The sequence below is a fragment of the Notamacropus eugenii genome, chromosome 1 (assembly GCF_028372415.1).
Source record: "Notamacropus eugenii isolate mMacEug1 chromosome 1, mMacEug1.pri_v2, whole genome shotgun sequence".
Lineage (NCBI taxonomy): Eukaryota > Metazoa > Chordata > Mammalia > Diprotodontia > Macropodidae > Notamacropus > Notamacropus eugenii.
The window spans coordinates 423,983,979-424,004,687 of NC_092872.1; the positions used below are offsets into that span (position 1 = coordinate 423,983,979).

General features: G+C 39.2%; 1 protein-coding gene across 1 annotated transcript in view; it reads right to left on the minus strand.

The window, feature by feature from the left end:
* Positions 1–20,709, minus strand: part of TOP1 (DNA topoisomerase I) — a 117,851-nt gene that overhangs the window by 40,720 nt on the left and 56,422 nt on the right. Inside the window, exons 4-7 of the mRNA XM_072631491.1 lie at positions 7,141–7,267; positions 5,423–5,478; positions 3,277–3,372; positions 1,474–1,549 (exon numbers count right to left, since the gene is read on the minus strand). Of these exons, the coding sequence (XP_072487592.1) occupies positions 1,474–1,549; positions 3,277–3,372; positions 5,423–5,478; positions 7,141–7,267 (355 nt within the window). The remainder of the gene's footprint in view (positions 1–1,473; positions 1,550–3,276; positions 3,373–5,422; positions 5,479–7,140; positions 7,268–20,709) is intronic.

Genomic DNA, 20,709 nt, shown 5'->3' on the forward strand with positions numbered 1-20,709 from the left:
TGGACTAGGTGGCCCCTAAGATTCTTTCTAACTTTCAATCTATGATCTCATCCTTTCCTGTAGAGTCAAATAGTCTTTTAGATGGTTCTATAAGACTCACTGTTACCTAATGTCTTTACCTCTAGGATTTCTAGTCATTGGTTGGCCCTCAGGCCTTCTTCAAGTCAAAGGCTAACCTCACTGATGTGCCAGCTCTTACATCTCTTTCCTTTCCTCTGTGTACTAAGGGACTGTGAGGTATCAGAAAGTCTATTGTCTATTTTCTAGAGAAATGATTTTATACCTTTTCTTTCCCTTCTACTACCTACTATTTCCATAGATCTGAATAAAGATCAAGATAACATCTTGCCTGATAAAAATGATTAGCAAGACTGGGATGGAATAAGAAAGTAAAGGCACTCTCTTTAATACTCTAGAAATGAACTATACATGTTATAACAGGGGTAGGGAACCTGTGGCCTCAAGACCACATGTGGCCCTGTAGGTCCTCAAGTGTGGCCTTTTGACTGAATCCAAACAAATGTTCTGTGAAGTTTGGATTCAATCAAAGGGCTGTACTTGAGGACCTAGAGAGCCACATGTGGCCTTGAGGCCGCAGGTTCTCCACTCCTGCCTTATAGGAGCAGAGGTTGAGCTAGAAGGTATCAGTTAGCAAAGCTGATCCTTAGACACCTAAAAAGGAAAGGGAGAACAATTCAATCTAGTTGGTTTGCTTTGAAAGGTCCAAAACTTTTTGGAGTAAGAAGTACTTCTTAATTTTCTTGAATGCTTGCGGTGGGAGGTAAGGGGAATCAGTAGCCTGAAGAGGGAAGGTCAAGCATAGCAACAGTTTTTAGCCACCCCTTTAACTTCCAAAGAACTATATGAAAACCTCATTATGCCGGAATTAGATCAACATAGCTAAGAACGCCACCAAATAGAGGACCACAGCAAGACCACTAGAGCAATTTCCTGCAGAGCAGTGATTTCAAATGATGGGAATGCCAACATTCCCAGAAAAATAAACCAGGAATCATTTAACCAGCAGATTAGCAGGCTTTGACTGAGTACATCTGGAATAAGTAGCATTCTTAGAATTAGGGGAGGTGGTCAATTTAGTATATTCATTGATGGGGAATGTTTTAGGCCTTGTAATTCCAGTGCCATCATTGAGGTCCATAAAAGAATTTTTTCCGACGTTGCTTCTACATCACAGGTTGATATACTGAGCTGGGAAGAATCTTTAAAGGTCATCATTGCCAATTTACAAACAGTCCTCATTAACTGAGGACCACAGAAATAAAGTGATTTGCCAAAAGGAAAGAAGGCAGCAAATGGTGGAGGCAGGACTAGGGCTAGGGCCTCTCACACCAGACCCTGGGCCCACGCCATTGTACTGTGCTGTCTCTGACCAGACTCAGAGGCTCTCGGAAAATCCCAGGAGCTATAGAAATCAATCCCAAATCACAAGCTCTGTTCCATTTTCCGACTAACCTCTTCTTCCTCTGGTTTCCGCTTCTTCACCTTCTTTATATCTTCTGTCTTTATTTTCTTGGGTTTATAATCAGCCCTAGAGAATGGGAGGGGGGACAAAAGAGTACCTAGGTATAAATCAATTGCTTTGTCTTTTTTTCTCATCAAGAGAATGAAAGAAGACCACTAGATGGAAATGCAATGAAGACCAAACACACTGCAAGAAAGAGGGCTTGCAGGAGTGGTTTAAAATCAACTCCTTTAGACTAAGGGAAAGGAAACAAGCACTTATACAGCGCCCCTTATGTGCCAGGCGCTGTGCCAAGTGCTTTTTACAAATATTATCTCCTTTGATCTTCAGAATAGCCTTGCGAAGTAGATACTATAACCATGTGCATTTTATAATTGAGGAAACTGAGGCAAATAGAGGTTAAGTAACTTGCTCAGTCACATAGTAATACGTCTGAAGTTGTATTTGAAATCAGGTCTTCCTAACTTTAGGCCCAGTACTCTACCTACTGGGCCACCTAGCCACCTCTAGTTCAAGAAGAGTGAGAAGCTGTAAAATGACAGTTTAGAAACTAAGACTACAATTTGGCACACTGTGAAAACCTATTGTGGAAAGGAAAGTAACTTGTTTCCTTGTTGAATAAACACTGAATCTGGATCAATCTACTACTTCTCTCATTAGATCATTCCACCAGCCATTCAGGACAACAGTGACAGAAAGCTACAAAAGTAAAAGCTTGAATCTTGGAAATTTCCTGTAACAAATATTCAGGGGTCTGAATGTCAGTGCTGTAAAGGTGATTCTGAGAAAGCTGCCCCCCATGCTTGGGATGCTCTTCACTCCCCTCTCCTTTCCAATTCCTGGCTTCTTTCAAATCCCAACTAAAATCCCACCTTCTACAAGAAGCTTTTCTTGATCCTCTTAATGCTAGTGCCTTTCCTCTGTTGCTTATCTTTCCTTTATCCTGTCTGCATTTTGTTTGTACATACTTGTTTGCATGTTGTTTTCTTTACCATACTAGGCTCCCTGAGAGCAGAGACATGTGTGTGCGTGTGTGTGTATGTGTGCATGTGCGTACATGTGTTGGGTGGGGTGCAGGAAAGGAGTGTTCTTTGCATCCCCAGTGCTTGACACAGTGTCTGGCACATAGTAGGCACTTAATAAATGCTTGCTTATGAAACTGGATGACTGACTTTGACCCCAGATCTTCTTCAGCACTACAGCTAGCTCCTGGACCTATTTCCTTCTGCTTGTATCCTGTGAATTCATGCTCAATTTGTGGAAGCACAGTAAGTAAGAGATGTATGCAATTAAAGTTCAACAATTTAGGGAAGGAGAATGAACTATTCTGAAGTACAGAATGTCTGAATAAACATGATTCAGATTACTTTTGCATGCATCAAGTATCTACACTAACTGAAACCTGACTTACAAAGTACTGCCTCAACGTTTCTTGGGGAATTGCTTTAAGGAACAGTTTGGAACGGGGCACATATGATTAGCATATCAACTGGTTTTAAGTAATAAGTATTTCCAAGGTACTCAGAACAAGTTTCCTCTGACCAGAAGTCTTAAATATCCTCAAGGTTATTCCTCTTTGGCACTATTCACTTATACTCAACAAACCTTTACCCCAAAGAAGGAAAACTATCTAATTTTATCCACTGAATCTAAATTTTGAATTAGTTAAATTAAAGAAGTTTCAAACTGCATACCATGCCAGTATTGCTACACTGACTTTTCCGGACAGTTATTCTCCGAACAAGAAAGCAATCCCCTTCTCTGCTCAATGAATCAAAATGAGTATTACTCACTCATCATCCTCTCGAGGTCTCTTTAAAGGCTTGATATCTTCTTTAGGTGAAGCAAAATAACCATCATCATCTGGTTCATCTTTAATACGAGGTGGACTAAAGAGAGAAAGTTGATAATCTTATTAGGAATATTGGAAATCTCTGAACTAAAGGCAAAAATCATCTTACTAAGAGAAAACTGTTAGAGCACGACTGGATCTTCATGTCTTCTGGTTCTACAACAGAGACAGACTAAACTCTCCCCTTGTTTTATATGTCCCATTAGTTACCTGAATTTATCTACACTTCCTAGAATGAAAGGCTGAATCATCTCACTTGAGATCTGGACCTGTTATTCCTTTTCCTTCTGCACTAGAGGTGAGACAAGTTCATTCAAAACAACTAGAGCCCCTTCCCCATTGGGCTGCATGCTTTTCCCAGACCAGGGTGGATGGATACAGTGGTCTCCTTCTGTCACAAAGTTTGAATGATCAGACAGGTCAACTGCCACAGACACACTCCAAAAGGTCTCTGCATCTCCGAAGTAACTTTCCCAAGATAGCACACATAGGTGATAAGTAGCAGGACTAGCATTTGAACTCAGGTCTTCTGAGTTCAAAGTCAATATTCTTTCTACTATACTATATAATACACATGTCCAAAGTGGATAAAAATTTCCAAAACTATTACTTCTCCTTGTAAACAGCTATGATTCTAAGCTTTAATGACTTTTGTTTTCAAAAACAAAATCACCACTGATACAAAGGAAAATGACATAGAAAAGCTTCCTTTCTTATCAAACTTCTTCTTGTCAACTTTTATAGTTGTGGGAGGTGAAATCACTACCCACAATTCCTGAATGTTGAAAAATTCCAGTTTTCTTTACCAGAAAGAGATACTTTAATGTTTAGAAATCAGTCAAATGCACGTTGGATTCCAGGATAGTCACAGGTAATAAAAACATGTAGCATGTACAAAACTACCCTGAAGGAAGTACTCCATCAGAAGAAGACTGGATTATTCTTTTCACAGAGAAGTATAGAAGACCACAGTTTTTAAAAATGAATTCTAGGTGTACTAATTTATCAGTGACAAAAAAGGAATGTGTTTTAGAACTGCGTAATCATGTTACCACTAATTTGAAAAGGTTAAAATCTACAGCAAGACACTGGACCCAAAGAAGGCCAGTTATATTTCTAAGATAAGAATGTGCTAGCACTAATTAGTTCAAGGAGCTTTTGATTTAAGCTATTATGCTCCTTTTTCTCACAAAACAGTTCCAAATTATGCCTGAGGGGTATCTGTTATTCCTACTTAGAAGGTCTTAGGATTGACCATAAATTGTTCTAAACTAGATATACATTCAGAAATGTGAAACTAAAAGTTGCAAGTTTTAGGAAGCAAACTCAAGCATTTTGCTGGAAGCAGCAAAGGAATATCGATAGCCCTTTCCAACAAAATGTAGCAACAATATAGAATTATTTTAGGGAATTAATGCCTCTGAGAAAAAAAATTGGGAGTCCTGGGAGAGAAGAATGAGTACTTATCCATAAAACCACAAAATTCCTGTTCCCCACAGTTGTATGACCTGCCCCTACATATGCAGTAAAAGAGATAGTAGATTAAGTCTATCTCCACACAGTGCTTGAAAGTGACAAAAACTTGAGAGTATGAGATTTGTCAATGTAATTCTTCGAAAGAAAGTGGAACACCTTAGTGGTGTCTCCTGTCATTGCTAACAAAGAGGACAGAAGAAATCTTAGCTATGCAGTAATAATGAATGGCTAGCATTAGCAAGTAGGGCAAAATGGAAGCTGATCATTGGCTTTAGTTCAATATATCCTTGCTGTGCTATCCCAGTTTGTGAACATCCAAATTATGTCACACAGCCCTCCCCCCATTCACTTCTGAAAAAAATCCAGGCTTCAATCATTTCCTACCAGCCCCTCAAAATAAATTATTGGAAGACTTATTTTGCTACTCTCTTACCAATATTTGATAGGACAAGAGTCAATCTTGGCTCAGTTTAAATTCTTCATCCACTGCAACTGTCAAGAAGACCAAGTATATACAGGTCTGTCTGTCCCTAGGCCCAATGCTGCTAACGTGGCAGTTAAACTAGTGGACACCAATACTGGAAGATAAATTAACAAAGTAGATTCCTTACCTAGAGAAACCATTTTCTTTCTCCTTCTTTATTTTTGCATCTCCAGATGGTCTTCCCTGGTAAGGAAAACAATATAAATTGATCAGCTGTTCAAATGATTTGAGTTAAGGTGAATCTCTCACACAATCACAAACACCAACTTTTAAGTCTTTAAACATCCTTTTTAGCACAGAGTAGGCTTCAGTTTTTCTTTTCATAAGGAACTTTCCAAGGTTATCTTAAAATGACAGAGTTTTAGTGTTAGAAGGAACCTACAGGATCAGGTAATTCAGTCCTCATTTTACAGATGAGTAAACTAAGGCTCACTGAGTTGTACTCACAAAGTGGCAGAGCTGAGACTAGAATGTAATGTCCTATGGTCTTTCCACTACATTCCTGTTTCCTGCCCCCCAAATTTTCAGAATTGGCAAAACATATAAATTCTCTTCCAAACAATATGGCCTCATTATGTTTTCAGAGGTTCAGAGCAGGTAAGGAATAGAAGCCATGGAGAAAGTGGGAATAAGCATCAGAGGATCCTTCAAAGAACAGGATGCACTTAAAAAAAAAAAGCTTGTAGATTTGTAGATTTTAGGCCATAAGAACCTTTGGTAGTCAAAGTACTGTACACAAATAAAAATTTCCCATGAATCAGCATAGGTAGTTGGGAAACACAAAGCTATATCATATTAACTTCTGTTGGAATAAAGTTTTGTTTGAGGCTAAATTAAAGTCCAGTTTAATGAGAGGGAGGCTTCCTTCTCTTCTAAATGGAGATTTTAAGCCTCTGAGTACAGACAGACTATTTCCCCCACCTCACAGGCACCATTGTGTCTCTCAATGATCTGCTATGCAGAGCAGGAAAAAATGGGGAGTGAGCCACTATTTCCTATATTTTTAAATTTAGCCAAACCAAACAGCCACATTCCTCCCTTCTCTCAATCTTCTAAGACTTGTTAGACACATTGAGTCTTTCAAAAAGTCTGCACAGTATGTTCTATCCTCAGCCAGATGGGCAGAACCTCACTAAAAAAGTTTTAATTGGCTAGGCTGGGTCTGTGAGCCTCTGACAGATCATAATGAAAAAAAACAAAAAAGAAAAAAAATCCAGCAAGAACTTTCAACCTACAAGTAATCGCGGTGCTGAAAATGACTAATATTTGTATACTGCTTTAAAGTTTGCAAAGCATTTTATAAATATTATCTCCTTTGACTCTTTCAATAATCCTGTGAGGTAAGTGCTATTAGTAAATTCAACTAAGGCAGAGAGACTTGCCCAGGGCCACAGAGCCAGTAAGTGTCTGATAAGGATTGGCTTCTTGGCTCCAAACTCAGCACTCTACCCACTGTATAACCTAGGCCATCATTTTGATCACGTTCCTCTCATATGAGTAGGCTATCATCTCCTCTGCCCAAATATCCTTCCCCCGACAAAGAGTATTATGCCATTTAAATATAACTTATTTCAAGGGATCCCCATATTCTTCACTTTATCCCCTGATTAGCTGAAGGGTTTCCAGGTAAGATGCAAAACAGAACAATAAGGCACTGATCTGCCTGGAGCACCGTGAAAGGAATTTGCTTTCTGGGGCTTAAGAATATGATTTGCTTCTAAGTCTCAGGCAAAAGTGCCTGGCTCAAGGATCTATTCCCATTCTCTATTAACACAGAAAATTCCTGTGTAGTCTGGCAACGTAAAGTGCCACCTCCATTTCTTTTCCCACTGAAAAATAAGGTACCTTTTCTTCCTTTCGTTTCTCCTTGTCTCTATCTTTGTGTTTGTCTTTGTGTTTCTCTGAGCTGCCATCTTTGTGTTTGGTTTTCTCCTTTTCTCTGTGTTTCTTCTCTGAGGAATCTTTGTGCTCGCTGAAAAAGACACACCGAGTTAGCCTAAAGCAGGGACCACAGGGGTTCATTTCACAGGATCATCTCACAAGATACACTGAGATAACATGAACCATGGAAACGTACAATTGCTTTATACAAACAGTCTTAGCACAAAGATCAAGTAGAGGCTTTTAGCCTTGTCTGAATTGATTATCTTTTCATTTTATTCTTGTGAACAAAGCAACAAGACAGAGAAAGAGAGCCACTAATGATGTCAGGCTTAAAAACTTCAAGTGATCGGGAATTTACAAAGACACTCTGCTACTACAGCATTTCGATTATTCCATACATAATAAAACAACGTGAACTTGAAATTGTCCATTAAAAAAAATTACATGCAAAGTACGTTTGGGGATTTCATCCCAGACTTAGACTGACATGTAGCATGTATAAAAAGCAGCGAGTTCTTTAAGTGACCAGCAAGAAACAGAGTCTCTTTCCAGTGGGCTCCAAGGAAAGAGGGGCAGGAAAAGGTTTGGATGGATCTTAGAAATCTTGTTCAGTTTTCTCTTTTAAAAGGTTACTAATGCTCACTACAAATCAAACTTCCCCACCCCTGCCCCAGCGATGGGTCTTCCTTAGTCCAGCCATGTGAGGAGGCTTACATAAAACTTTGAAAAGTACTAAATTATGCAGTCCAAGAATGCAAAACCCATTTTGGATGAGCCTGCCAAGTGGTTCCACAAGTTAATAACTTCAGGGCAAATTCAAGTGCCATGGATTAGAAGCACTGATCCAGATATCAAGTCTGCTGGTGGCCAAGGCCAAGCTGCTCTACCCCCCAGGTCTGGAAGCTGTACCATCTCCTGCTGATTAAAGAGCTGGTCTTTCACAGTATTTAAGGATCCCCAGCTTCAGTTCATGGGAAGATGGATGGGCTTTTTTTGCCCCTTCAAACAATCAACAACTATTTCTTAACTGAACTCAACATTTACTAAGGACCTCATCCATCTATAGAATTAGATTATCATAATACGATAAAGATGACATTTGAGGCCCAAAGAAGATTATAACCTAAGCAGAGAGATAAGCTCCATCACGGATCTTCCACTAACTAGCTACATGATTTTTGTACAAGTCATGCCTCCTGTTCTGACCCTGCTTGTAAAATGAAGGGGCTGAACTAAACAATTTCTAAGGTTCCCTTCACTTTTGAAATTCTATTATTTTTTAAGCACTAATAAAGGAGAAAAAAACCCACTCTACCTATTATGTGTTTCTTCCTTCCAAGCCCACCCCTCCCAGTCCAAAGCTGTGAATGATGATAACTGAAAAGCTGAACTAAATTTCACAGCCAAGGAAACAGAGACTGAAGTAAGGTGAATAACTCACATTTGTAGAAAATGCTTTACAATTTACAAAGTGTTTACCTTACAACTCTGGGAGGTAAGTAGTAGGAGAGAGGCTGTATCACAATGTACAAGTATAATTGTCTCCCTTTCAGAGAAGTACAGAGGCATTAAGTGACTTGCCCAGACCACACCATTAGTGAGCAGAAAGGCTTAGATTCAAGCCTTAGTCCCCTGAACCCAAGGGCAGCACTCTTTCTACTATGGCACACTGCCACCAAAACATTCAGCAAACTAAGTTCCCAGGAAAAAGTTAAGCCAGTGGTAGAAGATCCAAGAGATAGCATAGAGGGAGAAAAATGACTAGTCACGTTTGTTGATATTTTATGATTTTCAAATACTTTCATTTATCTTCAGGTTCTTCCCAAGGGTGTACTGGAGCCAGCTTGAACCAGCTCTGAGAACCATTTGTTAAAAATTTTCAGTATGAACACTCACATCTCAGAAGCAAAAAATGCTACAAACCAGGGCTTGATTTATTATTTTGTTGATTGTCTAGATATAAAAATGATGGAGAAAATGTTAATAATGTACATTAGGCTTAAAAGAGTGTCTTGCGTAAATCACTTCTGAGAGCATTCTCAAAGTCAAGAATATTTCCCGTGGAGGGAGGAAACTTGGAGAGCCAATAACGAAGGGACCAAGATTTGTCAGCTCACTTAAAAATTGTATTTTGTTGCTGAAAATAAAATTTCAAGCTCTCCGAGACAGTTTTCATCCTGGTCCTTCCACAAGAACTGCAAATGGGCACTAGATCCCATAAGGCTCCCTCGTTCTTAAGTTCCACTCCACTTACTCTCTCTGACTTAAAGAAGCTAATTCTCCCAATGCTTGCTTGTTTTATTAGAACATAGGCAACAGCCATTTAACATTCAATTGCAATCAAAGTGTGCATAAGTACATGAGTGCAAACAGGCTACTGAGAAAAGGTACAAAGCGTTTTTTTTTCAGTTTCCATTTGTTCACCAGTTACACCAGACAGCGATCAAGTAAGAGAAATAAAGAAATCACGAAGAGCCCAATCTAGGCTAATTTGTAATCAGGGAGTGAGGTATCCTGTGGCCCATCCCTCCCTTTCCCACAGTCCTCAACACTATTGGTGACTGGCTGGTCATAGTCTTGGCCCCAGAGGCCAGAGCTAGGAACAAGAAGTAGAGGCTGCAGATAACATAGAATTCATTGCAACATAAAAGAAAAACTTCCTAACAAGCATAGCAGCCACAAAAATGGAACGGACTTACTCGCCTAAAGGAGTAGTAAATTCTAGACTTCAAGCCTTTGCTCTGCTCGTTTCCCATCCCTGCAGTGTTCTCTTGCCTCACCTCCATCTCCTGGCTTCCTTGGCTTCCTCCTTTAAGACCTAACTCAAATCCCACTTCCCATAAAAGGCCTTTTGCAGTCCTCACCCTGCCATTGCCTTCCCTCTATTCACAATGTATATATCTTATACATGTACATTTGTTTGCAAGTCTTTTTCATTTCACATCCCTATTAGGATGTAAGCTCCTTGAGGGGAGGCACCATGTTTTTTTCTTTCTTTGTACCCCTAAAGCTCAGCACAGTATTGGGCACACAGCAGGTATCTTGATTCATATTCTTACTAGGCCAGGTTATAAGGGTAGTCTAGAATGACCACTGGTCAAGGATATTTTGTAGGTGATTCCACTTGAAGTATGGATTGGATGACTTCTGGAGTTCTTTCCAAAGTTGATTCTGTGATAAAGGTGCTGGCAGTAACAGTGAATCACAATATTTCTTCCTTTCCCAACACTTCATTTGAGATAGAAAACTGCACCCTTAATCAGAAGCATACTTATCTAATTTTGGTAATGTGTCTCCTTTTGTCCAGGCTTTGCCCACAAGAGATGAAGTCAGGAATTCCCCCTTAGTGGGAAACTGTACAGTCAAAGCTGATGCCAGCAGATAGGGAATTAACTCCAAGTCAGGTAAAAGTTTTAAAACAAATCTAATTTTCATGAAGGTTGAAAATGCAATTCCTTTCTTAACTTCCAAAGTATCAAGGGAATTAAGATCAGTACAGAACAGAATCAGAATACAAATTCATGACATCTGGGGAGTCATGAATATTTGGAGAGATGTCACCCTTTTCTTTGTGCTAACTCTACCACTTGAGTATACTAGATGCCACACACCTGAAATAGATTCAAATGGCATTTAAGGTCATCTACAGCCATTCTAAAACACAGGCTCACTATAGGTATCAGAGGACAAACATTTGAAGCTCGGTAGTAGGAAACATCAGGAAATCTAGGACCTTGCTTCCTTCCCTCAAAAACACCTCCCACTCTAGTTGGAAATGCTTAAAAATATAAAAGGTTGATTTGGAAAGTAAGCACACTTTCAGAATACCAATCAGGTCCTGCTACAGTTGAAAAAGGTTTAAACGCAGATAATGGTATCCCCCAAACTTTCCTGTTAGTTTCATTTTTTGATGGGATCCGAAATTACCCCCACCTACTCAGTACTAAAAACCCAGAGGAAAAGAAAACAAAAAACCACTTTGGACTACCAGCTATGCACAGATGCAGTATGCTTGGCTCAGATTTCATTTCTGCCTGGAGGGCAAGATATACTGCACTAGTAGAGAATGAGAAATCAACACTCTAACTGAAATAGAGGCAGAGAAAGTCACTTAAAGACACCCTCCTAAAATGTTCATGTTCACATGTTGCTACAAGATCCAAACACTGGGAAATAAATAAACCCTCAAACCCATTCTACAAAGCATAATAGGGCTTCATAATTATCATGGTCAAATCCTTCAGTAATGGGGGAAAAGGATCATGACTTCTTCCCTACTCAGTTGGGAGTGGGTAAGAAAGTAGGGATAAGGAAAGAGAAAGGAGAGGAGAAATGTGTTCCCTTGCCTCCACAGGAAGTCATGTTTTATCTATGGGTTCATTTCAATACAACAAACATTTATTAAGCACCTACTGTATACAAGGTACTGAGGATATTATAAAAACAAAAATGTTTTTACTTCCTACTTTTACTTCCTACATTTCCCTACTTTACTAGTCTTCTTACTTGCTTTCCAGTCTTCTGACACCGTACACTCTTCCATATATACTCTGATCCAATGATCCAGTGAGCCAGGCCTCCTTGTTGTTCCTAACCCAAGACACTCCATGTCTCCTGACTCCAGGCATGTTCATTGGCGCTCCCCTAATCCTGGAATTTTCCACCTTCCAGCTGCCCTAGTTCCCCTGACTTTCTTCAAGCCCCAGCTAAAATCCCACCTTCTACAGGAAGCTTTTTCCAATCCCCCTTAATTTTAGTGCTTTCCCTCTGTTAATTATCTCTCTATATGGGATACACCTACATACAGCCTGTCGGTCCACAGTTGTTTACAAGTGTCTCCATTAGACTGCACTCCTTGAGAGCAAGGACTTCCTTTTGTCTTCATTTGCGTCCAGAGATCAGCACAGTGCCTGGTGGACAGCAAGTGCTTAATAAGTGTTTACGGACTAACTGCCAATTCCTAGAGACCCCGATCTTAGCGACTCTTCCACACTAAAGGCGAGCTAGTGCACAGAAAGACAGAAGTAGTTCTTGTTATTACACCCAACTTGTTTTACCTACAGAGTTTTTGTTAGGAGAGTGTTTTTGTAAGCTAGACTTTTACGTAAATGTGAGACATTATAATCCCTCACCTTAACAACAGTATGCAGTTCTTTGGTCTATTTCTAAGTTGGTACAGGGATATCACAGAACTCTTTGAGAAGGTCAGTACCAAAACCCAGATAGTGTTTTCTACCAACCCTATCTGAGAGCAAGCATTCATTCATTCATTCATTCAAGTAAAGGTTAACTGAGCACCCATTATGTAAATGCCATGGGAGGTGGTGTGGGAGTGTGTGTGCTAGAGATGGATTAAAACAGAAATGTTAAGAACATAAGACTGGAAATAGGTAAAAAAAAAATTTAAACAGACAAATTTGCTTGAAGAGGAAAGACATAGATTCCTCTGGGCTTAAAGTGGCTCACAGACAAAAGTATATACCATATTACTAAAAGATTGTTTCTGAGCACTTTAGAAAAGAAAATAGTTAAGTTTATTGATTTAGAGTTGGAAAGGAACTTCGAAGTGACCTCGTGGAACCCCCTTAGACAGAGCTTTAGCCAGAGATAAGGAAGCTGAGGCAGAGAGAGGTTAAGTGATGTGCGTAGGGCCACACTGTTGGTGTGCTTTCCATGGTACTGCTCAGGTTGAAACAACTTAGAAACTGCGCCACAATGAAAACGAAGGTCCTGTCATCCACAATCACTCAGGGATCACCGAATGCTGGCAGCATGCACGGTGTAGTGGCTAGTATATTGAACTTGAAGTCAGTAAAGGGCTGTCTTCGAATCCTGCCTCAGATATTATGTGACCTTGGGCAAGTCCTTAAACATATCTCAGCCTCAGTTTCTTCGTGTGAAAAAGGAATAAACTCTAAGGGATATATGCATATATCATAAATGTATATATATATAAAAGCAATATGTAAATTTTTAAATAATATGAGCTATTATTATTAATAGTCACATCCCTAAGTTCTTTCAAGACACTGGGCCAGGAGAGCAGAGCTCATTTACAACTTCCATTTACTCTATTTCTTTGCCCATCTTGAGCTCCAATTTACTTCAATTATCTTTGTCCTACTGTTTCCAGTCTAAAGTTTATTCTTCTTAAGAGAAATGAATGTTCAACAGTTCTACTTATCATAGAATCTCTGAGTTGAAAGGGAGCTCAGAATCCAATCCATATTTGAGCAGGAATACCCTTTACTGTTTTTTACTGTCAAGTGGTTAGCCAGCTGCCACTTGCAGACCTCCAGGGATGGAGAATTACCCCCTGAGGCAGTTCGTTTCAATTTTTCCTTATAGCAAGCCACAATCAGCCTTTGCAGGCAAGTAAGACAAATTTAATCCCTCTTCCGCATTACAGCCTTTCAAATATTTTTTGATAAAGGTTTTAAAACTATCATAACCACCAACAAATTAAAAAGTGAAATCATACATAAACCATAAAATCTAATCTATTTATAGTTAGTTAAAAGGAAGCTATACAAATTTAACCAAATAACATCTTTTTTGTTTGCATTCTTTCCCAATATCTTTTTCATCTGTGTACCCATCAGATTTTGCTATTATTTTAATTCAATTATAGTCAGTGTATATGATGTTCTTATTCCTTCTTCACTCATAATTTTGCATGAATCTTTCCACATTTCTTTGTATTCTCAATATCTGTGTTTTTATGGACCAACAGTATTTCATACCACTGACATGCTGTAGTTCATTTGGTTGTTCCCCAATCATTAAGCATCCAAGTTTCTATTGAACATAATCTGTAGTTTCTCAATATCAGAGGTAAAATTTCTAAGAGCACTTTTGCAAAACTGGGACTTCTATCCTCTTTAAATACACGAAGATGGCTCTCTTCTTCTGCCAACTCTTCTCTTATCCAAGGATAAATATCCCTTCCTCTTCAACAAATTCTCATATGACATGTTTTCCGGGATCTTTCTCTGGACCTGGTTTAGCTTGTCAATGTCCTTCCTAAATGTCACTCTCAGAACTGAAGATACTGCACAATCAATCAATCAATCAACATGTATTAAGTACCTACTACCTACCCAGCACTGCACTGAAGTGTTGGGGTATAAATACAAGGAATGAAACAATTCATACTCACAAGTTTACAATCTAATAAGGGAGACAAGTGAGTATATAAATACATACAGAATAAATGCAAAATAGTTTAATACAAGGAAATTACTCTACCTGGAATCTGTCCAGGATCAGCCCTTCTGACATCATTCTTCTAGAACCATGCCCTCTTTTGCATTCATCTAAAGTAGCTGCCATTATATCTATCTTCTAAGTCTTTACAACTGGACTGAACTGATGAGTTCCCAATTCCTTCCACATTGGTTTCTTTAGATGGCATCCCATTTCATCCTGATCAGGAAAATTTGTGTCTTTATCATCAGAATCTGTGGCTGAGGAGACATTCCTTTTAAGTCAACTGCCTCTAGGGGGTAGTAAGTCATGTAATCCTACCTATTCTTTCTCTGAAATCTCTGAAATTCATTTTATCAAAAGCAGAAGTACATAACAGAAGAGGTCCAACTTGCCCATCCTTACTTAAAATAAGGTAGTCACTTCCCCTTAGGATTCCTATCATTTCAACTCCAGCAATTATTTTTTCTTTTTCATCAGAATCAAATCCCTTCATCGTTTCCTTCATATTGAGGGAAAAAATTCTTTCTAAGAATATATAATCAGTTGCTCTTTCTTTGATTTTTAGCCGTGTTCCAACAGATGTTCCAATAATTGAAGCGTCCCAATGTTACCATATCAACCCTCCATATCAGCTTTGTGATTTGATTTTCTTCTCAATATCTATTTATCCCTTCTACCCAGGCATGCTGCAATATACTGCCCCTGTAATATTCCTTCTGTTTCTCCATTGATCCCCACCTAAATGTTTTTCCCTATGCTCCCCTCTCCAGTTCATTAATTTTCTCACAGGGTTACACAATTTTGATGCACCAACACTACTCCAGAGCCTTGTTTAGCAAATTTGCTCCTTTTCCAAAGATTATACCTGTCTGATACTGCCATGATCACATTCCATCAAGTCTCGGTTGATCTCGGTATGTAGGAGGCTGAATCTGCTTGTTGTCAATGAACATTGCTTTGCCACCCCAACCTGTGGGCCTCTCTTCATTCTTCATGCCTCCAACATTCTTCCCCAAAGGCTTTCTTGCTGTTGGTAGCATTTCTCACAAGTCTCAGATCATTCTATGCTTGAGTCTTCCACATGCTATCTTCCATGTTTGTCATACTTGTTTGTATTCCTCTTTTGTTATTTACCTCTACTTTCATCTTTCATCAAATTCCTTTTCGAATTTGAGCAAAAAAAGAGAACTCCGTGTTAAGACACACCAGTTTCAACCTCTTTTTGCCCTCACAGGACTTATTTGCTATGTGTGTCCTCGGAATTTCATCGGAGAGGCTCTAATCCCTCTTGATTTGTGGCTGATCATGCACTCATTTTAGAAATCAACTCCCCAATTAAATATACATGTTTGATCATGCCTAGTATCTCCCTTCTTAGCCATTCACACTTGGCTCACAAGGTTACTTTTCAAAAAAAAATTCTTTACAGATTTTGCAACAACAAAACACAAACCCTATTACAAAAATACATTCCCCAAGAACAGCTGAAAACAAATTGTGGAATATTAAGGTAACAGATATCTGTATTGTCAAAGAAACAACAAACATGAAGTGAGAGAAACCTGGGAAGGATTCTAGGAACTGTTATTGAGCTTAAAATATGCAAGACCAAGGGAACTTTATGTAATGACCAGGTGCAGCTAGGTGGTGCAATGCAGGAAGACCGGAATTCAAATCTCACCTCAGACACTTGACACTCACTAGCTGTGTGACCTTGGGCAAGTCACTTAACCCCAATTGCCTCATCCTGGGTCATCTCCAGCCATCCTGATGAATATCTGGATTCAGATGGCTCTGGAGGAGAAGTGAGGCTGGTGACCTTGCACAGCCCTTCCTCACCCAAAACAAAGTCAAGTGCAAGTCATGTCATCATTTCTCCGATGGCGTGGTCTTCTTTGGCAATGAAGGACAAACACACACATAATACCAAGATAATGTAAAGAAGCACAACTTGGAAACAGAATGACTAATACTGTGGACAAAAATGACTTCAGAAGACTTTCGATGAAACATACTTTAAACAATTTAAAACAGAGATTTAGAATGAGACACATTTGGACATGGTCGATGTACTGATTTATGGTGCTTGACTACTTTATTTATTACAAGGGAAGGAATAGTGGGAAGTGATGGATGTATAAAAAGGTACATCAATAAAACATTAAATAAACAAAAGAAAAAAGTTCAGACAAGGTTACAATTACTTAAAGATGAATATGACTTTTAAAACAAACGATGTAACACAAGTTCACATTTTCACATATGACACTTTTTTGACTTTGTTTTGAATCTAAATGTGGATGATTTAAGCTCATAATAAAAAAATGTAATTAAATCAAAAGTAAGTTGGTCACCAACAAAAAGGTAAGATATGGCCTTTAATTATTAACATTGTGACGCTGTCATTCTTCCCCTACCTCTTGCTCCCTCCCAGCTTCCTATCAACTCTACTAAACAACTGGTCAATTCCATCTTATGGGTCAGAATTAAGGCCAGAGTTGCGGCTTTTCTTGTTGTTTCTTCTGCCTTCTGTAATTTCAAACTTTTACCAAATCAGGTCCCATTTTTATCAGCTCATAGTCATAGGAAGTCACAGATTTAGGGCTGGAAGGGATCTTCCAAGTCCAATCTCATTTTCCAGATGAATAAACTGAGGCTCAGAGAGACAAAGTGACTTGTCCAACATCGCACAAGCAGTAAGGACCACAAGAGCAAGTGAACTCAGCTCCTGTGACTCAGAGTTTAGTGCTCTTTCCCTAACGCTGTGCAATGTTCTTCCACAATCTGCTTTTAGTGTATGAAGGTCCATTTCCTTCCCAACGCTATTTTATTTGGTTCTTGTGACTTTTTTTTTTGGTCCATTTCTTCCATCCAGCCAGGAACTCTGTAGTATATTCACAAAATACTTCTGATGCAGGTCACTGACCTTCACAATGATACGGTCTTTGTTTGAGAGTTGACGTGGATGAAAAATCTATCACCTGTGGCTAAATGGCTGTTGGTTCAGTCATTTTTAGTCGTGTCTGACTCTTCATAAACCTATTTGGGGTCTTCCTGGCAAAGATACTGGAGTGGTTTGGCATGTCCTTCTTCAGTTCATTTTACAGACTGAGGAACTGAAGCAAACAGGGTTAAGTGACTTGCTCAGGGTCACTCAGCTAGGAAGTGACTGAGGCCAGATTTGAACTCATGAACAGAAGTCTTCTTGACTCCAGGCCCAGTATTCTATCCATTTGTGCCATCTAGCTGCCCTAGGCCTCTCTAATTTAGCTGAAGTGATCTTCAGATAACAGACAATCTGTCTTAAATTTATACTCAAAAGCTTTACAGCTTATTAAAACCTTCTAGAATAGCCTTCAGGAACCCAGATTTACCACCAAGTTACAAGGTACAATATAACTTCTCTCTCTCTTTTTATGGTGACCAAAATACTCTCTATCAGTCTTTCCTGCTTAGCAGAGATATGTATTTTCACACAAATGTATATATTTTCTTGGCAACCAAGTGAATTTATCATTGTATTAATCAGATATGTTTCTTCTGAATAAGATATTTGTATCTACTATAGTAAGATATCTTATGGTCATTAATTCTATCTTGCCAAATCTTAGTAATTCCTATCTGCATTACCTTATATTAAAACTCACATTCACTTTTTATTACCTGTGTGTTCTATACATTAGTATATAAACATCTAAAGTATTATTTCTAATCATCTTGACATAGACTCCTTTTTCACCCAAGATCTTAAACTTCAACTGGAAAAAGTGATGAAAATACCACCAGTATCCCCCAATTCTTCTGTTCCCTGTTTAGTACTTCAGAGTCCCTTGAGTCCTTTTCTAGGGCCCCCATATATGTCATTAGAAATGGGAAATAACTGATTAGTTTAAAAAGTCTCGGTAATTTTCCATATCCGCAATACACTTCCCACTCCACTGGTTGTCCAAAATACTTAAAGGAATATGACAAGGAAGAACAGGTGGAATTATGGATTTCCTTCAAATGGGTCTAGAGCTAGGTACAGAAGGGAGCACGAAGTTGGATGTAAAGGCAGGGGATCTAGGTTCAAACTCCAGCTTTGCTCCTCACTACCTGTATTGACTCTGTACTAATCACATCTCTGAGCCTCAGTTTGCTCATCTATAAAATACGGGAATAGGATTAGAGGGCCTCTAAGGGCTCTTCCAGCACTAAATCTATTCTCTTGTGGTCTTAAACATCGGGATCAGAATAGGAAATTACATTTACATCCTCTTGTATGCGATTACTTTTAGAAAAGTTTCTCAAATCCAAGGAACAAATATTTAATCTCAGCTCATAATATATTCCTCCCCTCATCCTTACAAAGCAGACTTCAAAAGGGGATCTGGTCTCCCAACATGCCCACATTTCTCACTCTGAAAGCAGAGCTATGTACTGCCAAAGTAACCAAAAAGCTCAGCTCTCACTACCTCAAAGGACCGGCTTTCTTCTTTTTTTAGCTTCCCACAGACTTGTCATCTGTGACAAGTTCAAGACTCAGTGCTTGGAGTTGGTGTGCGAGTAGCATAAGTAACATGAATCAAGGCCAGGCGAAAACAAAATCTCTCTCATGCAGTAGTCTTTTATGACCACTGCACCTCTCCCCTTTCAAAAAAAGAGGGGGAAAGGATGGAGAACAAAATATTTCTCTTACATTTAGCAACTTTTTCCCAAATAAAATTTTTTTTAATTTAGCACATGAAAAATGTAGCTCTTTGAGGCAATTATTCTATCAGATGCCATTTTCCTCACTGAGCTTTGGGCTAGTAACCAGTTTATTCCTTATATTTCTTATCAAAAGATATACAGAAAATGGCCTTCGTCAGGGAGGGAGTGAGAACAATATAGCGAAGCAATTCTGAAAACTCATGCAAATAACTTGGGGGTCGTTTGTCACCCACCACTGCCAACTTCCCCAAACCACTTTGGCTTATAACGAACATAATCTAGGACAGTCTCTGTATTTTTTTTTCCATAAGTTTTACTGGATCAAATCATGAGGAAAATGAATGTCTCTGAATTGTTCAAATAAATAAATAAACATGCAATGGCAATTAGGAGGCAGCAGTGTCAAGAATAATGATCATTTCAGGGTTTTTATCTTTCTAATTGTCCTTGGGGTTCACTGTTTGCCCAGCTATAGCTCTGCCTTCCTATCTGTTTGATTTAGGCTATGAAAATGAGCTGTACCCTTGGGGCCCATCTTGATGGTGGGCTGAATGACCAGAGGAAGGCATCTTGGGATTGCTGAACTGTTTCTCAGTTGTTGCTAGACTCCCCCATGAACAAGTAAAGACTAGCACTCTCTACTGTGAACAGCCAGGAGAGGGAACATGGAGCTCTCAAGTAATTGATGTTTTGAGGCATCATTGATGTAGCAGGAAGAACACTAGTTCCAGCATAAGAATGTATAGGTTCAAATCCTCTATCTGCTACTTACTACCTTACATGACTTTCAGAATGGCTTAAACCTTTCTGGACTCTGTAAATGAAGACGTGGGACCAGATGATCTTGAAATCTCTTCTGGATGTGTTCAACTCCAGAAGACTGGAAGCACATGTTGAAGAATAATATCTCATCCTCTCAGAAGGTGAATTTTGGGGGAAACACCTCAGACAGAATGTTTAAAAATTGTCCACATTCCAATATTCCTATAAATGTGAAGTCTTAAGCAATTAAAACCATAATGGGAGTCCACTAGATTTGCTTTGAGAAAGTGCAAGTGTGTGCTATTCAACTGTGAAGGAGATATTTTAAGTAAATTTTAGATTGCTAAAATGTGGGATCTGGGAAGTATCAACAGTGCAGGTGTGATGTCTAGGCAGTGGAGGAGCATAAGAATCTCAAGGAAAAAGTCTGGAGAAACAGACAGAGGGAGACAAGGTGACAAAAGGCCACAAAAGGTGCAGTGGAACAGAAGACCACGCATCAGTGGCACAGTGAATGGGATAGGCAGAGGTCAAACAGGGCATGGAAGCAGGGCCCCTAACATACACTGGACAGATTTCTTAGGTATACCACTGGGGATGGTAATCATGTCAAAGTGACCTGAGGAGCAGACTTGGAGCTCAAATAATCAAGAACTTCAATTAAGGAGGAGTGGTGGAAGGTGGTGGCTACAGAACTGTTTGGTACTTCTAGCCCTGTTTCGGCATTGGGGTACTCTCAATCCATTCTGTCATAGAATGGACATGCCAAGTAGCTATTTTTTTTTGCTACCTTATTGTTCTAGGGATTAAATATAACATGTTGCTGCTCCCTAGTGGAAATAAAGTTGTCTCTTTGTGGGTGGCTCT